Below are 20,426 nucleotides of genomic sequence, written 5' to 3' on the forward strand. Positions count from 1 at the left end.
GCGTTGACGCGTTGACGCGTTCCAATTTTACCCGATCGGGCGAGCGCGCACCTGCCGTCTTTGCACCGCTTCTGCCTCCCCCTCGACTCGCCATCTCAACACCCAAAAACCTTTAATTTCGCAACCATGGATGTTCAGTTGCGTGATGAGGCCGCGCAGGATCGCGTGCGGGCCGCCACCGAGTTTCTTGATCCCGGTAGGTCTTGCGATCGTTGTGGTCAACAGGAGCTCGCTAACATGACTTTTTTCCTCCAGGCGATGCACGGGCACGCAGGTTCGTCGGTTCGACTTTTTGCTCCCGCAATGGCTCTAACCATGTAAAACAGTTATCGTGCCGAGATCGTGGTGATGCTGAATCGGGGGTTGCGACGTCTCACTGTTCGTTATCATTTCCCTGGAATGGTGGGAGAAATTGCTGATGATTCTGCAGGTCAGCATCGATGAAATCCGAGCACACAATCGCGAACTTGCCGAAGGGTATGCAGACAAGTCTCTTTACGGACTTTGAAGGCCTAAAGCTCATTGTTTAATTGTACAGCCTTGTCACCGCCCCTTTCGATTACTCGCAGGCCTTCGACCGGGCCCTCAAAGATGTTGTCAAATCTCTGCCGAACAGGCCAAGCAAGGAGACAGCAGATGAAGTGGTATCTAGCTCAAAGATTGATTCCACTCGACACAAGATGGGAGCTAACATTGTAATAGGGCTACTACTGTGCCTACGTTGGAGCCTTCGGTGAATTTTCTTGCAACCCCCGTACATTGGGATCTCAACACTTGAACCACATGGTATCCCTCGAGGGTATTGTGACAAAATGCTCTCTGGTTCGACCAAAGGTCATCCAGAGTGTGCACTACAGCGAGAAGAAGGACCGTTTCCTGTCGAGAAAATACCGTGATCAGACTATGACTGCGAGTGGTGCAACAAGCTTGAATGTCTACCCCCAGGAAGACGATGAAAAGAACCCGGTGGGTACAATCTCGAGAAAAGAAACTATTAAAGGGATCTTCTAACATGGTTTAAAGCTCATTACCGAGTACGGCTACTCGACCTACATGGATCATCAAAGTATCTCAATCCAAGAAATGCCCGAGCGGGCTCCAGCCGGTCAGCTGCCCCGCAGTGTCGATGTTATTCTCGATGACGATCTGGTCGATAAAGCCAAGCCCGGTGACAGAATCCAGCTTGTTGGTATCTACCGTACCCTGGGTAACCGCAATGCCGGCTCTGGATCTTCCACCTTCCGTACCGTGGTGATGGCCAACAACATTATTCAACTCTCCTCAAAGTCTGGCGGCGGTATCGCGCAGGCCACTATCACCGACACCGATATTCGAAACATTAATAAGGTCGCTAAGAAGAAGAATGTCTTCGAGTTGCTGTCCACTTCGCTGGCACCCAGTATTCACGGACATGATCATATCAAGAAAGCTATTCTACTCATGTTGCTTGGTGGTATGGAGAAAAATTTGGACAACGGTACTCACCTTCGTGGTGACATCAACATCCTCATGGTTGGTGATCCGTCCACCGCCAAGTCTCAATTGCTTCGTTTCGTGTTGAACACTGCTCCGCTGGCCATTGCCACGACCGGTCGAGGATCTTCCGGTGTTGGTTTGACTGCTGCGGTGACATCTGACAAGGAGACTGGCGAGCGTCGTTTGGAAGCTGGTGCCATGGTACTGGGTGATCGTGGTGTAGTGTGTATTGATGAGTTCGACAAAATGAGTGATGTCGACCGTGTTGCAATCCACGAAGTCATGGAACAGCAGACTGTCACGATTGCTAAGGCTGGTATCCACACAAGTCTGAACGCCCGATGCAGTGTCCTAGCTGCCGCCAACCCTGTCTATGGACAATATGATCCGCACAAGGACCCGCACAAGAACATCGCTCTTCCCGATTCTCTTCTCTCCCGTTTCGATTTGCTGTTTGTTGTAACCGATGACATCGAAGACGCCAAGGATCGTACTATCTCGGAGCACGTTCTGCGCATGCACCGTTACCGCCAGCCCGGAACCGAGGAAGGTGCACCTGTTCGAGAGCAGCTTAACCAGACTCTGGGGGTGGGCATTGAGGATCGCCAAGATGCCAACCAGCCCACAGAGGTTTTTGAAAAATTCAACGTCATGCTTCACGGTGGCATGGTCCCCGCCGGCCGCAGCACCGGCCGCAACAAAAACGTGGAGATTATCAGCATTCCCTTCATCAAGAAGTACATCCAGTACGCCAAGTCCCGAGTCAAGCCCGTCCTGACCAAGGGTGCTGCCGATCACATCATTGCCACTTACTCGGCTCTGCGAAACGACGACCTCTCGGGCAACCAGCGCCGCACTTCTCCCATCACACCGCGTACCCTCGAGACGCTGATTCGTCTATCCACTGCCCATGCCAAGGCCCGTCTGTCGAATCGTGTTGATGAGAAGGATGCCAAGCACGCCGAAGCCATTTTGCGCTTCGCCATGTTCAAGGAAGTTGTTGAGGTTGGCCGTCGCAAGAGACGTAAGGTTACAATATTCGATGAGGACTCCGATGACGAGAGCGATCCCGATCTCGACGACGAGGAGGAAGAAGAGAGCACGGCCCGCGGTACATCAACCGCCACTCCCGGCCGGGCTGGAATACGATCCCAAGCTGCCGCCAGCTCTACAGTTCCAGATGACGACCCTGATAGTCTGTACACAGCCAGCCCGCGTGCCCAACGCACACGGTCCAGCCAGAATACTCGGACCCAGACACAGAGCGAGTCCCAGATGTCCGTGGCATCATCTCAACCGGCCTCGCAACTCGTGCAGTCCCAAACCGATGACTCGCAGTCTACTGCTGCATCGGCTCACCCCATCACTCCAGCTCGTATGACCGTCTTCCGTCAGACACTGGGTCCTTTGATGACTCGTGTCTTCACTGAGGGCGACGAGGTCCCTGTCAACGATCTGATCGAAGCTGTCAACACAGCCATCCGCGCATCCCCTACTCTGGGCGCAGCCCATGTCTTCTCGCAGCCCGAGGCTCGCCAAGCCCTGACCGTAATGAATGAAGAGAACCTTTTGATGTGAGTAACCCTTATCACTACTTTTTTTATTGAATTATGACTGACTTAATTACCAGGTACCTCGGAGGCGAAGACGAAAGTGTCTACCGGATTTAGGCTTATCTTTCGCTTATACCTTCATCTTTGGAAGGATCCGAGATATTACGAGGACTGGGGTCCTGTTTATGAGCATGCTTCTAAAGTCGTTGCATTGGGATGATATCATGTTTCTCTTCTGTGTATGGAGTATGGAGTCGACGAATGGAGGATATGCATTAGGCACAATTAGTCAGGAATATATGCATGCTTAGATTTGACATTAGAAAGATTATGCCCATCGTCGTACTAGTATAACGAATTTCTTATGCTAGAGAACACGAAGCTTGAAAGGTTCTGGAGGGGCAAGGCTGGCATGGTTAAGAAGCTTACGTCTGCAATTGAGATGAAATGGAGGTCATACAAGAATGATCTTTTAGCTGCAAACACAGCCTGTGGTATCTATAGACGGGGTAAGAGGCCATGTAGAGCCAAAACGATACATAGAGCTCTCTAACAACAACACAACATGTGGGATACTGCAGAAAGACGAGAATATCGAACAGTGGGGATATCTGGTGATCTAAACAGCATGATTCGGATCAGGCACCGAGGTTGGCATAGACTCCTTATCCTTCTCGGTCATAGGTAAAATGCCAGAATCATCAGACGAGAATGACGGAGTCCGTACACCTTCGCGAATCTGCGCCTGTGTCAGAGGCGACAGACCGCGGCGCAGACTCTTGGACCCCTTTCTTTTCCGCTGCTGCGGACTAGCTTCTAGACCGGACATCGAGGGAGTAGTACTACCACGCCGTGGACGGCCCGATGTTGAGGATCGGGAAGGTGGTCGGTCCTCGGCATCAACCGGAGTGGTGCTGCGAGAGGAGGTGCGAGAATGAGATGACTCGGACCGAGTACCGCGCCGGATTGAAGGAGCACGATGCTCCTGGCTGAGTTTAGAGGAGATGGATGGTTGATGTTGGTGGTGAGGATGAAGTCTGGGCTTGGTTTCCGGCTCGAGAGACCGATTGTATGTAGCTGCCATCAAACGGCGGCGCTGAGAAGCGCGCCAGCCTAGTCCGATCCGCCAGAGCCAACCCCCTTCGGCCTGGGCAATCTGACGCTCACGTTCGCGCAATCTATGGCGCAGCTGAGTTCGACGCTCATTCTCCTTCTCCCAGAAGTCGGTCCGGTAGTCGTCCCAGTTCTCGCGGAACTCTGGGGAAAACGACTTCGGTAGTAAGAGTAGGCGGATGTAGTCGCCACCCGGACTCAGGTCTTCCTCTACCAGTCCGGACTCGGCGTCGCCGCCGTTATAGTACTGCTGGTAGTGCTGCCGACTACCGCGTTTCTCGGAGGAATGGCGCTCGACGAAGTGGAAGTTGCCGGTTGGAGAGGGAAAGAAGGGCACAGAGAAGGGGAAGAGGAATGAGATATAGGACAAAAGCTCCTGCCACCAGGGACCACGGATCACAATGATCTTGGTATTCATGACGCGGAGGCCGCGATTAGAGACCGCGAGCCAGCGCCGGGGCCACCGGATCCCACGCTCCCATTGTCCAGTACCCCAGACCAACAGAGCTGTCACCACCCCACCGAGCAGGGCGACCTTCTCTCCCATCTCGACCACCCAATACACGGAGCCGCCGACACCACGACCATCTTCTCGCGGGCGAAGGAACAGCGCGTATGCAAAGTAGGCAATCCAAGTAGCCAGAAGGAGCACGAAAAAAGTGTTTTGGCGACGACGCTCACGTAGAGCTAGATATTGTGCTCGAAGCGAAGCTTCAAGTATCAAGAGGTTCAGGTAGATCTGGGGAGGGGACGACGGTAGCGTGGCAAGCGGATCTGGCGTTGAGGGCGGGGAGGCAGATGAAGCATGCAATGGCTCCGGCGCAGGCGCCCGGGCTTCAGGCACTGCACCCTTGACGATACGATCTAAGGGTGTAACCATAATGTGAATAGTCAGATCTCAACGGCCGATGCGGCCCGGTATGATCGTCATGGTGAAGGAGGAAGTCGGAAATCGGAAGGGGAAGTTGAAGACGTGCAGATCGGCGACATCATCTTCCGCCTTCACCCACTTTTGCCTTGTATAGTCTTCCTCGGCTTCATTCTTCTCCATCTTAGGGCTGGTACGCCGTTACTGCTCTACTTGAATAACACATCACTTCCCACAGGGTCAACTTTGGCCTTCGCTTGTCATCCACCGACTTTGCGTATGCTTATGGTTGCCTGTCGGGGTTAAGCCACGCCGCTTGTCTCCGTGTCTTAAACGCGCAATTCATGAGCCTCGCCTCTCAACGTCTGCTCATTACATCCATCCATCTACCTGAATCTCGCACAGTCAACATTTTCCGTCTCGCTCTTCTCCCAGTCTCGCGACGCTGGGCGCATATTTCGCGCCCCGTCCTCTTTGCCACCTACGCTTTGAAGCCTCGACAATCCTCAACAATGGCGTCCGAATCGTTGAATTCGTCCGAATCGGACCAAGAACACCACCAGCGCAGAAGTAACACGCAGGGCCAAGAAGGGACCCCTTACGCTGCGCGCGCCGCTGCAGGCGCTGCAGCCGCCAGTTCATTCTTTCCGTTGGGGTACCGTGAAGGCTTTAGCCAATGGGTAAGCGAAGTCGTCCAAGCATGTGCCCGAACATTTTGCTAACCAAAAGCCCAGTGGGCTCGTCTCCCTGCTGCAGCTGCAGAGCATAAGGTCCTCACCTATCTTCCATATCTGCATGCCCAACCACCAACCCACCTCCAAACCGGTAACACAGCGGACTTCCCCAACGGTTCCACGCCGAGCAGTTTGAAGTCTGCAGACCACAACCAAGAAGGCGAGATCTCGACCAACTCCCTCAACGATCCCTATGGCCCCCGTCGATGGAGCTCTAGCATGGTGGAACTGAGTGGAAAAGATCGAGCTCTTAATGAGTTCTCTGTTGAGCGCGTTGGCGAAGATGCAGACCAACATTTGGTCATGCTTCACGGCTACGGCGCCGGACTTGGCTTCTTTTACAAAAATTTCGAGCCTCTTAGTCGATTGAAGGGTTGGCAACTGCATGCTTTGGACATGCTGGGCATGGGTCGTAGCACCCGGCCGCCCTTCAAGATCAAGGCCAAAGAAAGAGAAGATGCTATCCGGGAGGCCGAGGCCTGGTTCGTTGATGCGCTGGAGGAATGGCGTATTAAGCGCAAGATCGATCGTTTTACTCTGCTCGGTCACAGCCTGGGTGGTTATATGGCCGTCGCCTATGCCCTCAAATACCCCGGCCATCTCAACAAGCTCATCCTGGCGTCCCCGGTGGGTATCCCCGAGGACCCATATGCGGTGACAGCGGATGTCCCCGAGCCTACCGAGTCTACGCTGGCCAACGAGCTCACGCAAGACCAGAATGAAATCACCTCTGGCGCTATACCAGGAACTGCACCCAAAACCAGCGACGGCAGTTTCATCACGGGCCGCAACCCCGAGCCCCAGGCCCAAAACCGGCCGCCGCGCCGGAACATGCCTAAATGGTTCGCCTATCTGTGGGATGCCAACATCTCCCCCTTCAGTCTGGTACGATGGACCGGTCCTCTGGGTCCCCGGATCGTATCTGGGTGGACTTCCCGCCGCTTCTCCCACCTCCCAGCGGACGAGGCCAAAGCACTCCACGACTACTCCTATTCAATCTTCAGTCAACGTGGCAGCGGCGAGTATGCTCTAGCGTACATTCTCGCCCCTGGCGCATTCGCCCGCAGTCCTCTGATCCGCCGTATCCACGGCGTCGGCCGACAGATGATCCAGGCGGACTCCTCCTACTCTCTCCCGCACCCCAGCACCTCGATCAACTCTTCATGCTCGATCCTCGGCAAGTCCGCAGCGGCGGCATCTACACCCGCCGATGCGCCGAGCCCGCACCCAATCCCCTCATCCGACGCCCCCGTCCCCGAACAAGAACCCCGTCGCGAGAACGGCCTCCCAATCGTCTTTATGTACGGTGACCACGACTGGATGGACGTCTCAGGCGGACACAATGCTGCGAAGCGCCTCGAAGAAGAAAAAGAGCGAGTCTTAGCCAACGCCACTCCAGAAGAGCGCCGCAATGACCAAGGTTCCGCCAAGGTGGTCGTCATTAACCGAGCCGGCCACCACCTCTACCTTGACGGATGGGAGGATTTCAACAAGGTCGTCCTGTCCGAAATGGAAGAAGTCAATCAACGCGAGAGGGTGTCGCGAACTTGAGTATGTCGTGGCATTTGGCCATGTGTAATGGTATATGAGATATCGAGCGTGCTTGAAGCCGTGTATACTTTCTCTTTGGAATTGTGACTTGTCCAAATCCGTGTTTACCACCGTAGGACTATCCTATTTAATTTTACTAGGTATATATTCGTTAGACATAGATTGTGAATTTTTTTTTTTTAAAAGAGATTTCGATTATTCTGCAATTGTCATAAGTCATTATCGTAAGGGCATTCCGTCGCCAATATTTGCATGCTATGTAAATAGTCTTGCAACAAGTCATCCTCGTTCTCCAAGCCCAGCTGCTCTCGCATGAGGTCCCGAAATACTCCGCCTCCGGTGTCTGACGCTTGCAGGATAATGCGCCACCAAGCGAGTCAAATGCAACGACTCTTCACTTGACAACCCCGTTCCAGATGTCGTATACCCACTCGTGCTGGGACTCACCATTCCCGAAAGCGAAGGCATATACCATGACCCAGGGCGCGAAATAGCGAAGTATCCACCGCCATTTCCAAAGGTACCGTCAGTCGAGCCATCTCTAGGCGAGTGTCCATTCACATGAACCCCATTTCCAGGTCGGGTAAGAGGTCGTGACTGCGCTTGTGAGTACGGCTGTGGAGTCATGAAGGGAGCAGCACGCGAAGCTGATGGCGAAATAGAATGACCACTCTCTCGAGACTGATCCCGTCTTGATAAAAGGCCGAGAGAAAGACCGCCTCCAGTTCGACGGTGAGATGTAGTCAATGATGACGTTGTATGTGAGCGATGATGGTGTCTCTGTTCAGGCTGTGCGTGGTGAACCCTCGAAGACGCAGGCATGAATGCGTGGAAATTGTTCACGCTGCGCGGACTGAGGATCGGGCTATGGACAGTTGATCCTGCGGCGGATCCTAAAGCGATGATTTGAGAAGGTAATTCAAGCCTATGATTCAGTGATAGCCAAGCTAGTTCATCGTCGATTTCGTCGTCGATGTCGACCTCGCCTGCGATGCTCGGCGCTGAGGATGAGGTTGAACTCAGTGGTTTTTCATTCGTGTGAGATCCGCGCCGTTTCGAGTCGTGATACGAGCGCCAGCCACCGACACCTTCGAAGTCTCGACTTTCGTCGATGAACGGAGTCGCGGGTAAATGCGCCTCGACCATGCTGCGCGCGTAGCTCTTCTGCCTGGGCTTGGAGTTCTCATCGTGGGTAAGCCCCAATGTTAAAAGAGAGTCATTGCTTCTGTGAGACTGGATGGGCCCATATCCCGAGTTCCTTCTTGATGCGATTGGTGTCGGAGGCTCAGATGGAGCGAATGTCAGAAAGGATGAAGATGATATTGGGAGCGTGAAGAAATTGACTAGGAATGCTAAGACCAGCTCGATGTACACGATGCCCAGACGAACGCATAGGGTGAGCAGGGCGAAGGAAATGGTCACCCATGCTGAGAGAAGTAGTGGGATCGAGACAAGGCCCAGGACCGGGAGCGCCAACACGGTCTTCACGAGGGCGCACATTGAGGGACGAGCCTCATCAAGGAGAAAGTGTTCCAAGGTTCAAGATTTCAAGATTTCAAGTTGAAGGTTTATTTACTTGCGATGCGGAGATGCATGTGACATCCCCACTTACATCATCCGGGGCCGAGGATTCATCTGCTCATTCTCGTGTTCATCATGTCACAAGATGACTTTCCCTGGGACATTGGCGTCCATGATGCCCATTGTCACCCTACCGATACCATGGCGGCGGTGGCCAGCATCCCCGCCATGAAAGCCAAAACATTGACCGTCATGGCCACGCGCGGGGAAGACCAAGAGCTCGTGCAGCAGATAGCCGAGTCACTCAATGGCAATGAAGCTCACAAGGTACTACCTTGCTTCGGATGGCATCCGTGGTTCTCACACCAGATCATGGACGACTCACCATCAAGCCCGGTGCAAAAAGAAGCCCACTACAAAGCCGTTCTTACGCCGACACCCGATGATCCAGAGTTCATCAAGCACCTTCCAACACCAAAGGCACTCTCAGCTCTGATATCGGAAACACGAGACCGCCTACAGCAGTTCCCCAATGCCCTTGTAGGTGAGATTGGGTTAGACAAGTCATTCAGACTACCCGGCTCCTGGACACCGCAAGACCTGGAAAACCGAGACGCCCAGCTCACGCCAGGATCACGCGAAGGACGTCGTCTATCACCATACAGGGTGAAAATGGAGCACCAACGAGCCGTACTAGGCGCGCAGCTCCGTCTTGCGGGAGAAATGGGCCGCGCAGTCTCCGTACACAGCGTCCAAGCACACGGCGCAGTCCTAGAAACATTGAAAGAACTCTGGGCCGGCCACGAACGAATCGTGATGTCCCGACGAGAAAGGGAGCGACAACAAGACGCAGAAGGGGCACTTTCCGACGACGAGAAAGAAAAAGAGAAAGCGCGTAAATCCAGTAACCGCTCATCTGCTCCGTTCCCTCCCCGGATCTGCATGCATTCCTACTCCGGGCCTGTTGAGCCGATCCGTCAGTTCCTGAACAGGGCGAACCCATCGGATGTCTACTTCTCTTTTTCCGCGGCGATTAATTTCAGCGGGCCGCAGGCGAAGAAGGTCTGTGATGTGATTAGGGCCTTGCCGGATGATCGCGTTCTGGTTGAAAGTGACTTGCATGTGGCCGGGCCGCAGATGGATCACTTGCTGGAGGAAGTGACGCGGCAGATCTGCGATTTGCGAGGGTGGGAGTTAAGGCATGGAGTGCAGCTGCTTGCGGATAATTGGAAGCGGTTTGTTTTTGGCTAATGGGAATAGGCTCGAAGGTCTACGGTCTAGCGATGGATGGCTCTGATATACACTTTGTTTGCATGGCGTCTGGCTTTATCTGGAGCTGGAGACGAAATCAACAATGATCAGTGATGAATGAAACCCTGTAAGTATTCTGGCAATTATAGAACAATGTATATCTCTATAGAAGGGTGAAGGTAGTCGTTGACGACATGGTATCATGTGCAAAGCCTGTATGTAGAGCCTCGTGCAAGTCTGTGCTCTGCGTATCTCGTCTCATCGTGGGGTCACAGTAGCGTATTTGGAGGAGAAAATAGTGCAAGGGAAGACCTCGAGCCTTTTGACTTCCCAGGAATGTCGTGTCGGAGAAGGTATGAAGATCAGATTTCCCGAATGATTACTGAAGACAGCATCGGGGTATTTACAACGGAAAGTCTAGCCGGGGATCCAGCCTCCGTCCTGCATGAGATCCGCCATTGGGATATCTTGCCAATAGATCTGCCGCCATTCGTCTTCTAATTCCATGAGTCCTTCCATGGGCATGGGTGGGGGCAATTCGGAATCTGCAAAGGAGAAGAGCTGGCGCCAATCAGGATAGTCGCGGCTTTGCTCCATGGAGTCCACCTGCATCGTATTGGCATAAGGGTCGTTCCGCTCCAGTGGACCAACATTGAGCCGAAGTGGTGCAGTGATCCAGTTATCAAACTGCGGCTGGGGTGGTTGCGGCGACAATGTTGCTTGCATCGGTGTATGGCTAGATTCTGGGGTAGGAACGCCGAAGGAAAGTGGCCGTGGTGTCTGTACAGCCTGCATAGCCGCTGTCGGATCGGGCGTTGTGACTGGTATTTTAGAAGCACCGTTATATGGCTTAGATCGATCGCTGGTAGCCGTGCGCAAGTCTTCCTGTAGACGTTTGGAGTCTTCAAAGAGTCGCAGGATTGTACCTGCATGGACCCAGTACTGAGCCAGTTCCCGGAGCGAATAAGATGCCGAATCGAAACGACGCAAGGCATTGATCGCCAGGACCGGATTTGAGAATCGTAGCTCGACACGGACTTGAATCATGGCTGTGAACAGAGTATGAACACCTGTGTACCAGAGGAACTTGAGCCGGTCGTTGAGTCTAAGCTCCTCGAAGATAGAAGCGATGACTCCGGCAGCAGCGCTGCAAATCTCCGCGTCGTGAGGGCCGTAGTCGTCCGAGTATGCAGAGGCTCGTGGATGAGGCCGATGCAGCAGAATCAGGAAGTTGTTGTAGGTAAGATGAAGCATAGCAGACCAAGGATCCATGTCAGATGCTCGGAGACGGAGATTATCGGGAAGCTTCAATGACCAACTTGCCAAGGACTCATCGGCTTCTTGAAGGACAGCTTTCCGGCGTTCATCATTGGCACGCAGTCCGAACCGATCCCGAATGAGATACGAGATCATAGTGCAAAGTTCTGTAAAGTGAATTACAAACTCGGATTGCACACGAAGCCCGCAGTTCTCAAAGTCCGCAAGCGTCAGAGGAGACACATCGGAGTCGTCCAAGTTGATAGCTTGAGGACGGCCGTATGAAAGTGAGACCATCACATCGAACTGTACCATAATGAACCAAACTCGCCTCCACATGCGCCTGTCTCGCGTAACAAAACTACTGGACACAGGATTGCGGTGCATTCCAAGTCCGGTGGCGATTCGTGCAGCCACACCAACCCAAAAGTGAGCATCTGCTGCCACATCGTCGTCGGCACTGTCAGAATGCCAAGTCAAAAGCAGAGCTGCTTGAACGAGAATATCTCGATTGCGCTCAATACGGTTATCAAATAGGTATTTCGTGCGACGGAAGAATATTTCTTTTAGGGCATCACGCTCGACTTTCGGGCGGGTGACGTGTGCTCCTACAAGCAAAATAGCTTGGAGCAGCAAGATGGGCGGTGGATCGGACGGGTCGCGGTTCCGGTATTGTGTCATGAAGAGGTCTTCGTCAATAATGGGATATCCCGGGTTGACGCAAGAGAAGTATGCCTGCACCAGTTCATCTGCCAGAGCCGGCTCGGGTAGAGTCAATGCATCCATCAATAGCTGATCCTGAACGGTTTTCGTCTGTCGTCGCGGGATCTCATTGCTTGCAAAGTGATATACATTGTCGTCCTGATCTCGTTGTTGGCGAATCAGGAAGGACATATTCGAATGCTCATGCCCCACATAAAATGCGCGCACACCTCTCTGGATTTCTCTTCGGCCAGATTCTTCCTCATCAATAAGCTTGACGAGGTGTTGTTCCATCTCCGTATGTGCCTCGTGGGCATGCGACAGATCCGGGCCTTGGCGCCCGAAATTCTCCGGCGCGGCATTCGATAAGAATGTTTGTGGCGGTAAGTTGCTTGCAAGGCTTGCAAGAGGTGCTGTCGCGGGGCCACCTTGGAAAGCAGTGGGAAAGCTTGGCGGTTGAGGCGTGCCAGCTGTCGTTGAGGGAATGGCGGCGAGTTCAGAAGTCGGGAGAGGCCGAGATCGGATCGGAACAGGGTCGAGGATTGAACGCACTGCCAGACGCTTTTTCTTTTCGTGAATACGGCAGTCGGTTTTTCCAGATGTGCGACAGTTTGTACAGGGGGTTCCGACCATACGGGCATCGCAGCGGACCTTGCGCCGGTGGCAGTGGACGCAGGCGGCGGAGCCTATTTTTGAGTCACCTGGTCAGCTATCTGGTGATCTACACCGGCGTTGAAAGGCCCGGCAGTTGAAGCAAAGTATCTTTAAAGCCCCCGGCGCCGTGAATTGAGAGCCCGAGTAGATCACAGAGGACTTACCTTGCTTGCGCTTGCTCACCCCATCGCCCGCGAGCGGCGAGGAGGCGTTATCGTTGACGGAGGACATGGCAGGAGGACCATCGACATCATTCCATGTGCGATTTGGCCACGGCTCTGCATTATTCTCAGTCGAATAGGGTTCAGGGCATCGTGTCAAACGATTACCGAGGATAAAGGGCAGTCAATGCGACTGGGGACAACGAAAAAGTTCGGGAAGTCGAGGACTGCGGGATCGGGTGTGGAGTCTAGGGCTCACGTGGATGCGGAGAAGCTCGATTATGTAACGCGAAAACTACGATTGTTTGGAGTTTGCAGGTTAGTTCTAGATATACCCAAAATGAGACCTAGATATCCTAGATGCCCGAGATATCCTAGATATTCTACGTGGCCAATCTGCAATGTGTGGCCAATCCCGGTGGCGTTGATAACGGGCTTATCGTGCATCAGAAGCGGAGATTTTGAAGTATAGTTATAGACCTCTCTTTCTAGACGGTCCTAAATACAAATTTGCCTAGATCATTTGTCCGCCCAATTCCCAGAACTCCAAATCTGTCGAGTATTGGTCTCGTAAAGGTATAACGCAAAAAGCCGAGAGTCCATACGTTCCCCGAACAAAGTATCAATGAATTCGCCGAGCCCGCATCCGTCAAATCACCGAGAGATTAGCATATGACGCTAGTAGACATGGGAGAAAGGAACCAAGGACGCCTGCGCGCCTCACGCTTCCATTCTTGGACCCGGAAACTTTGGGTCTGGTTTAGTAAGAATCTCCTCCGGCGCCATTGTGAGGCTGGCCAACCATGGCGGGATAGCCATACGCAGAGGTGTCTTGCTCAGAGGGGTCCATGTTTGGGTTCATGATGGCGTTGGCACCCTCGGCACCCTCAGGGAAACGACCCTGACCGCCTCCGACGGGACCTCCAGCACCGTAGCCGCTGCTCGGGGGTCGGTTCTGGTTCTCGCCTCGTGCAGATTGGGTCTAAACTACAGTCAGCATCAGGCCGTAAAAAGGTCAGGGCAGGATGGGGCTGACCTCGCGATACTTGGAAAGATAGATCTTGAGAGCCTCGGCATAGTTCTCGAAACCGAGCGAGGTCATCGCAAACAGAATATCCTCGCCGTTAACGGTCTTGCGCTTCTCTTGCTGGCACTTCTCCGAAGCTGATCGAGTAATTAGTCGATCTTCTATAAAACGAAGCGGAAAACCCACCCTCACTGGTGATGAACGAGATGAATTCGCTCACGCATTCTTGCATGCACTCCTTGGCTTCCTTTGCTATTTTCGCATTGTCAGGCAGAGCCAGCTTCATGATACGGGCAACTGTAGAGTGCTGATATTAGTATGGTCGTTCCATGATCACCGTTCGCAAAGTACATGGAAGTCATGGAGTGGTCATGCGACAGCCATAAGAGCAGGGCGGAAAACATTCATAAAAGAGAGCTCCTTGGCATGTGCAACATTTCGCCCAAAAGAAGCAGCACAGTCAAATGAACAGCATATAGAGAACGTAAAAGGACAGGCGATCAGAAAAGCTTCTGGAAAGGTGGGAAAGGCGGGGCTGGCAAGAAGGAGTAAACGGCAGTGGCCAGCCAGTAGCCAGGTACGCGCAAATCAGATCAACAGAAAGCCTGCAAGGGGACGTAACTAACCATTCGCAATCGGAAGCCACCGATCTTGTTCCTTCACCTCAAACTCGCCCTGTCCATGTATCTGGTCTTGCTGATCTTTGTCCATTTGCTCCTGGTCTTCACCCGATTGCACCTCGGGTTCAACATCTGGCTCTTTCGAGGGAGAGGTCGACGACATGATTATGAGTGGTTCGGATTTCGCGCAGGTCCTTTGGGCGACAAGGCTGGTTCGCTCTGGGCAGGACCACGTCAGATCTCTGAACTGGCGCGCGATCGGATCCGATGCAGAAGCCCAAGACTCGCTGGGGTCAAAGGAGGGGGTGCAGTGGCTGGGTACGAACCGCTTCACAGCAGCCTCGGACAGTTGACAGTGTCAGCCGAGTGGGGGATTTGGCAATAAGGCGTGAGCTGTATTTGCGACGCGCGCAATGACCCGGTTAGACTGGGATTCCGGGGGCTGAAAATAGATTGAATATGAAGGGCGCGAAACGCGATCGCGTCGCACTGCAGTGCAAATAACAATGCGCGCCTCACGGGTTGGGTCGAATGAACCCTCGTGAGCTTTATGACGCGGGAAGCAACGAGGTGGGTCGGGGATTGGGGGGTGAGGGGGAAGCCCAACAGTCGCACGCGCTGGGTAATATCCCGGGGGGTAATATGGACTTACAGTTCACTGGGGTATAGAGGGACTGAAGAAGTAGATTTCAGGATCTCCGATTCGTTCTGAGATGGGAAATGGTCAGAGCGGAGTTGCAAGTGGTTGGAGGGTCCGCGTTCATCCAGCCTGAGGTCAATTGGCGAACCAGATCTCCCTCAGCACAGGAGGCTTTCGGTTGGCTCCTTACCAAGTAGATACCAAAAGCTCGAAAAACAATGTCTATCACGGTAAAATGCCGATGTAAAGCTTCAGTGAACCTGAAAATCAACACCGATCAATGATAGAAGTCAATAAGTTCCAAAGGAAAGAGGGCAAAGGCAAAGAAGAGGTTCCGATCGCGGAAGGCCTCAGGCAGTATTTCCGGTACTTATCTTACCTTACATACTTCAAATCTGTACTGCGCTTCATGTAAAAAATCGTAATTTAAATACCAATATGAAATGCACCGAGATCCCTTTCTTAGTTACGTCTCATCGGAATTTTGAAGATAATAAATCCGTAATATGGCGATGGGATGTTCCGATCGTGCCCGGCAAGCTGGGTTGCCCAGGGATTGACGAAACTGGTCTGCAGATTCAGGCACTCGGGCTTGCATCACGTAGCATGCATGCATACATAACTCAACACGTTTTGAAGCGGTGGAAAAGCAACCATTAAGCCCGGTATTTGGGCATTGAAAGCCTTGATGTGTACCTCGTGGCTTGATTCTCAAAGCGCATCATACTTCAGTGGTGATGCTAATAAGCTGGTGCCGTAGATTAATATTATACTCGAGATTGTACTGAATGTCATCCATGAATGTCACGTCAACTGGCATTATTTTTTCGGAAGTTTCAGCCAGCTATGATGAAAAGAAACCATGCTAGATTCTGTCTAGTTTTGTACCATTCCCACAAACGCCAAAAGTATCTTGCTCACACGCTCAGACAGTCCCCAGAGAAAGCCGGGAATCAAGATATACAAGGGTGGCTTTGCTCAGGGCTGCACAACCTGGATGTTGTTCTTCTTCTGTAATAAGCGCAAAACGGTCAATATCTGGTCATGGTTTCTTGACAAAGATACACGAGTGCCTTGCCCGGGGTGGGGCTATAGGCCCTCATGATCGGGAATGCGCTTACCTTCCAGGTATCCAGCTCAGCCTGCTTGGACTTGTACTGCTTCAGCATCTCCTCCAGTACTTGCTTCAATCCGTCCGAGTTTGTCTTGAGTGTGGGGAGGACATCCTTCACGGTCCCCTCGACCAAAACTCCGTTCACCATACGGAAGCATTTGCGGTCATCGGTGAGAGGGTCCAATGTCTCGATAACGAGCCTATACGTGTGACAAATTAGCATTCATCGCCACGCAAAGCGCCGAGTCCAGTGTCCTCTTGGGCGGGTCCCAATGCGAACTCCTCCTGAGAACCTAAATTCGCCAGCGTCTAGGTCCCTGAGACTCACTTGTGTTCCTCAGCCTCCTGTTCAATATCGCCAATCTTCTGCGCGAGTTGTTGAAGGGTGTTCTTGAAGTTTCCGTACTGGAGCTGCAGCTCTGTGATGAGGGAAGTTAGCTACCGCGCCGTCACATCGTCCAATGGGCTGGACAGGGCCTACCCTGCTGCTTCTTGGGATCCACTTGCTGTTGGCTAGCCATGGTGAATGTGTGAGGGCTCAAGGCAACTGCAGCGTAAAGAGCTCAAAAGTTGAGATGACAATGCGGGGCGCTTGCTTGATTTCGCGGGCTCGGCCGCCACTATGGGACGTTCGCCTACAGGTCACTACTAACCGTAAACAATCCTTCTAGATAAGAGTGCTTTAAAAGTCCTGTATTCTAGGAATATACTCTCATACTACATTATCTTCTTCAAAATAAAAATGCAAGGCAATTGACATCAGTTACGCGACTGCACAGAAGAGTGCCAATATCACGTGATTGATAACAGTTTGCACTGTTTGCTCATGATTTCCAACGACTGGGCGTTGGCCATGCGAGCTCGAACTCTCCCAGATATCAACTCACTACGACTCCGGTGAACCTGGCCGACGGATTTGGCCAAATATCCCAGCATGGCGCGCGACGAAATGGGACCGCCAGCCAAAAGGCAGAAGAGCTCTGGGAACCTCCCACCTCAACTGCGAGACGCGAAACGCAAGGACATTGACAACTGGGAAACGAATCGCATGCTCACGTCAGGTGTTGCACAGCGACGAGACTTTGATGGCGACTTTATGCCCGAGGATGAAGAGGCGACTCGAGTTCATTTATTAGTTCACGACCTCCGACCACCCTTTCTCGATGGCCGTACGATTTTCACCAAACAGCTCGAGCCGATCTCTGCCATCCGGGACCCCCAAAGCGACATGGCTGTCTTCAGCCGAAAGGGTAGTAAGGTGGTCCGAGATCGCCGGCAACAGCGCGAGCGACAGAAGCAGGCTCAGCAGGCTACGTCTATGGCTGGCACAGCCTTGGGCAATTTGACAGGCGTCAACGAGGACGAAGGCGACAGTGCTGTTGCAGCGCCGGTTGAGGAAGTTTATAAGGGTGGTGGAAATAAGTTTGCCCGGCATATGAAAAAGGATGAGGGCGGCGCCAGCGCGTTCAGCAAAAGCAAGACTTTGCGCGAGCAGCGAGAGTTCTTACCTGCATTTGCAGTACGTGAAGATCTCCTAAGAGTTATTCGCGATAACCAGGTCGTGGTGGTGGTTGGCGAAACGGGCTCTGGAAAGACTACCCAGTTGACCCAATTCCTTGCCGAAGACGGTTACTCGAAATTTGGCATGATTGGATGCACGCAGCCCCGCCGTGTGGCGGCTATGAGTGTCGCAAAACGTGTCAGTGAGGAGATGGACGTTGAACTTGGTGCAGAGGTCGGCTATGCTATTCGTTTCGAAGATTGCACTAGTGACAAGACCATGATCAAATGTGAGTGCACGGACAAGCTTCTAAGATGCGAACAAGCCATTTACATGCTTTTGAACAGATATGACCGACGGTGTACTTCTGCGAGAGTCTTTGACTCAGCAAGACCTTGATAAATACTCATGTATCATCATGGACGAAGCTCACGAAAGAGCGTTGAATACTGATGTCTTGATGGGCCTTCTCAAAAAGGTGCTAGCTCGGCGCAGAGATCTCAAGCTGATTGTCACATCCGCGACGATGAATGCAGAGCGCTTCTCCCGCTTTTATGGTGGTGCCCCCGAATTCATCATCCCGGGTAGAACTTTCCCAGTCGATCTTCACTTCTCGCGCACGCCTTGCGAGGATTACGTCGATAGTGCAGTCAAGCAGGTCTTGGCAATTCATGTTTCTCAAGGACCGGGCGATATTCTTGTGTTTATGACGGGACAAGAGGATATTGAGTCCACCTGCGAACTAGTCGAAGAGCGATTAAAAATGCTGAATGATCCACCAAAACTCAGTATTCTACCTATTTACAGTCAAATGCCTGCGGAACAACAGGCAAGAATCTTCGAGAGGGCAGACGCCGGCGTGCGCAAAGTCATCGTGGCCACGAACATTGCCGAGACTAGTTTGACTGTTGACGGTATTATGTACGTTGTGGATTCAGGTTACTCGAAGCTCAAGGTGTACAACCCACGCATGGGCATGGACACTCTTCAGATCACACCGATCTCCCAGGCTAATGCCAATCAGCGATCTGGGCGAGCTGGGCGAACCGGTCCTGGAAAGGCTTATCGTCTGTACACGGAGACTGCTTATAAGAATGAGCTTTACATACAGACAATTCCTGAGATCCAGCGCACAAGTCTCGCCAACACTGTGCTGCTGCTGAAGTCTCTGGGTGTCAAGGATCTTATGGACTTTGACTTCATGGATCCTCCACCTCAGGAGACTATTAGCACATCCCTTTTCGAACTCTGGGCACTTGGAGCTCTAGACAACCTTGGTGAACTCACACACTTGGGTCGTCGCATGACACCGTTCCCCATGGATCCCCCCCTCGCCAAGCTCCTCATCACAGCTTCCGAGGAATACGAGTGCGGCGAAGAGATGCTCACCATCGTCTCCATGCTCTCAGTCCCAAGTGTATTCTACCGGCCCAAGGAACGCCAGGAAGAGTCTGACTCGGCCCGTGAGAAATTTTTCGTTCCCGAATCAGACCATTTGACTCTGCTTCATGTTTACACACAGTGGAAGTCAAATGGCTATTCCGACGCTTGGTGTATCAGGCACTTCCTCCATGCAAAATCCCTCCGACGCGCCAAGGAAGTCCGTGACCAGCTCCAGGATATCATGACCGTTCAGAAAATGCCGTTGTCCAGTTGTGGCACCGACTGGGATGTCATCCGCAAATGTATCTGCTCCGGCTTTTACCACCAAGCTGCGCGCGTCAAGGGAATCGGCGAGTTCATCAATCTCCGCACTAGTGTAACCATGGCCTTGCACCCAACCAGTGCATTGTACGGTCTCGGCTACGTACCAGAGTACGTAGTCTACCACGAATTGATCCTGACAGCCAAGGAGTACATGTCGACCGTGACGGCCGTCGACCCACACGTAAGTCTTTCCTCCACCTATCTCTGTATTCACGCCAGCTAACTCATCTCCAGTGGCTCGCCGAACTTGGAGGTGTCTTCTACTCCGTTAAAGAAAAGGGCTATTCAAAGCGCGACCGACGTGTGACAGAACTGGAATTCAACAAGCGCATGGACATTGAAGCGCAAATGGCCGTGGATCGTGAGCGCGCTGCAGCTCAGAAAACACGCGAGGGGGAACGCAATGATCCCGCCCGCCGCAAGACGGAGGTTGAAGTTGGAGGGAAATCTGCTGTGCGGCGTCCTGTCGTTAAACGGTCTGGCAAAGTCGGTGGTCTTACTGCTTCGTCTTCGTCACGGCCTGGTGGTGGAGGTGGTAGCGTTGTAAAAAAACCTACGATACCACGCCGGCCAGGACGGACGTTCTAATCCCGAACATATACGCATCCTCTTGTACAGTACCTAAAAGCACATCTAGATACATGATCCTGGGAGGTAAATCCAGGGCCATTTGAATATGGAACAAGATACCCGAGTGATATAGAATACTGAAGGTTTTAAATGGGCGAAAGTAGATTACCTCATGGGTGAATAAGTCATGGTTATGCATATTTTGATTCTTCTAGAAACACGTTCAATAACATGGACCCCACTCCATCGTACCGTGTCATTCAAACTATGTCAACACAGCCCCCGACACCTATGGAACCAAGCGTCGCGGGTCTTAGCCGTTGCTGTACAATAGTTTCCACTTCCCGTATGTATTCGCGAGCAGTAAGACCGAGCCCAGCACCAGAAACCAGGTCTAGGAACTTCC

General features: G+C 52.6%; 10 protein-coding genes across 10 annotated transcripts; 5 read left to right on the forward strand and 5 right to left on the reverse strand.

The window, feature by feature from the left end:
* Nucleotides 1-126: 126 nt before the first annotated feature.
* N7443_002101 (MCM DNA helicase complex subunit MCM3) lies at nt 127-3,146 on the forward strand (the record flags this gene model as incomplete). The annotated part of the gene is made up of 8 exons (XM_056882157.1): nt 127-196; nt 256-274; nt 327-378; nt 431-477; nt 539-644; nt 703-966; nt 1,024-3,050; nt 3,107-3,146. 8 exons carry the CDS (start codon nt 127-129, stop codon nt 3,144-3,146), a joined length of 2,625 nt encoding a protein of 874 aa, XP_056743998.1.
* A 502-nt stretch (nt 3,147-3,648) lies between these two features.
* N7443_002102 (Spo7-like protein) lies at nt 3,649-5,022 on the reverse strand (the record flags this gene model as incomplete). Its single annotated transcript, XM_056882158.1, has 1 exon — nt 3,649-5,022. One exon carries the CDS (start codon nt 5,020-5,022, stop codon nt 3,649-3,651), a length of 1,374 nt encoding a protein of 457 aa, XP_056743999.1.
* Nucleotides 5,023-5,354: 332 nt separating this feature from the next.
* N7443_002103 (putative alpha/beta hydrolase) lies at nt 5,355-7,295 on the forward strand (the record flags this gene model as incomplete). Its single annotated transcript, XM_056882159.1, has 2 exons — nt 5,355-5,690; nt 5,745-7,295. 2 exons carry the CDS (start codon nt 5,355-5,357, stop codon nt 7,293-7,295), a joined length of 1,887 nt encoding a protein of 628 aa, XP_056744000.1.
* Nucleotides 7,296-7,574: 279 nt separating this feature from the next.
* Nucleotides 7,575-8,795, reverse strand: N7443_002104 (uncharacterized protein; the record flags this gene model as incomplete). The annotated part of the gene is made up of 1 exon (XM_056882160.1): nt 7,575-8,795. The coding sequence occupies one exon, from the start codon at nt 8,793-8,795 to the stop codon at nt 7,575-7,577; it is 1,221 nt and encodes a 406-aa protein (XP_056744001.1).
* Nucleotides 8,796-8,951: 156 nt separating this feature from the next.
* On the forward strand, nt 8,952-10,067 carry N7443_002105 (TatD family hydrolase; the record flags this gene model as incomplete). The annotated part of the gene is made up of 1 exon (XM_056882161.1): nt 8,952-10,067. The coding sequence occupies one exon, from the start codon at nt 8,952-8,954 to the stop codon at nt 10,065-10,067; it is 1,116 nt and encodes a 371-aa protein (XP_056744002.1).
* Nucleotides 10,068-10,484: 417 nt separating this feature from the next.
* N7443_002106 (Zn(II)2Cys6 transcription factor) lies at nt 10,485-12,911 on the reverse strand (the record flags this gene model as incomplete). The annotated part of the gene is made up of 2 exons (XM_056882162.1): nt 10,485-12,712; nt 12,845-12,911. 2 exons carry the CDS (start codon nt 12,909-12,911, stop codon nt 10,485-10,487), a joined length of 2,295 nt encoding a protein of 764 aa, XP_056744003.1.
* Nucleotides 12,912-13,601: 690 nt separating this feature from the next.
* N7443_002107 (nuclear transcription factor Y subunit beta) lies at nt 13,602-14,651 on the reverse strand (the record flags this gene model as incomplete). Its single annotated transcript, XM_056882163.1, has 4 exons — nt 13,602-13,823; nt 13,878-14,005; nt 14,055-14,165; nt 14,495-14,651. The coding sequence occupies 4 exons, from the start codon at nt 14,649-14,651 to the stop codon at nt 13,602-13,604; spliced, it is 618 nt and encodes a 205-aa protein (XP_056744004.1).
* Nucleotides 14,650-14,841, forward strand: N7443_002108 (uncharacterized protein; the record flags this gene model as incomplete). The annotated part of the gene is made up of 1 exon (XM_056882164.1): nt 14,650-14,841. The coding sequence occupies one exon, from the start codon at nt 14,650-14,652 to the stop codon at nt 14,839-14,841; it is 192 nt and encodes a 63-aa protein (XP_056744005.1).
* A 1,265-nt stretch (nt 14,842-16,106) lies between these two features.
* On the reverse strand, nt 16,107-16,763 carry N7443_002109 (putative prefoldin subunit 2; the record flags this gene model as incomplete). Its single annotated transcript, XM_056882165.1, has 4 exons — nt 16,107-16,139; nt 16,250-16,442; nt 16,571-16,661; nt 16,724-16,763. 4 exons carry the CDS (start codon nt 16,761-16,763, stop codon nt 16,107-16,109), a joined length of 357 nt encoding a protein of 118 aa, XP_056744006.1.
* Nucleotides 16,764-17,176: 413 nt separating this feature from the next.
* Nucleotides 17,177-20,038, forward strand: N7443_002110 (putative mRNA splicing factor RNA helicase (Prp16); the record flags this gene model as incomplete). The annotated part of the gene is made up of 3 exons (XM_056882166.1): nt 17,177-18,032; nt 18,091-19,631; nt 19,685-20,038. 3 exons carry the CDS (start codon nt 17,177-17,179, stop codon nt 20,036-20,038), a joined length of 2,751 nt encoding a protein of 916 aa, XP_056744007.1.
* Between the last annotated feature and the right edge of the window lie 388 nt (nt 20,039-20,426).

This window comes from Penicillium atrosanguineum (assembly GCF_028827265.1).
Source record: "Penicillium atrosanguineum strain IBT 20685 chromosome Unknown utg000002l_segment0_segment0, whole genome shotgun sequence".
Taxonomy (NCBI): domain Eukaryota; kingdom Fungi; phylum Ascomycota; class Eurotiomycetes; order Eurotiales; family Aspergillaceae; genus Penicillium; species Penicillium atrosanguineum.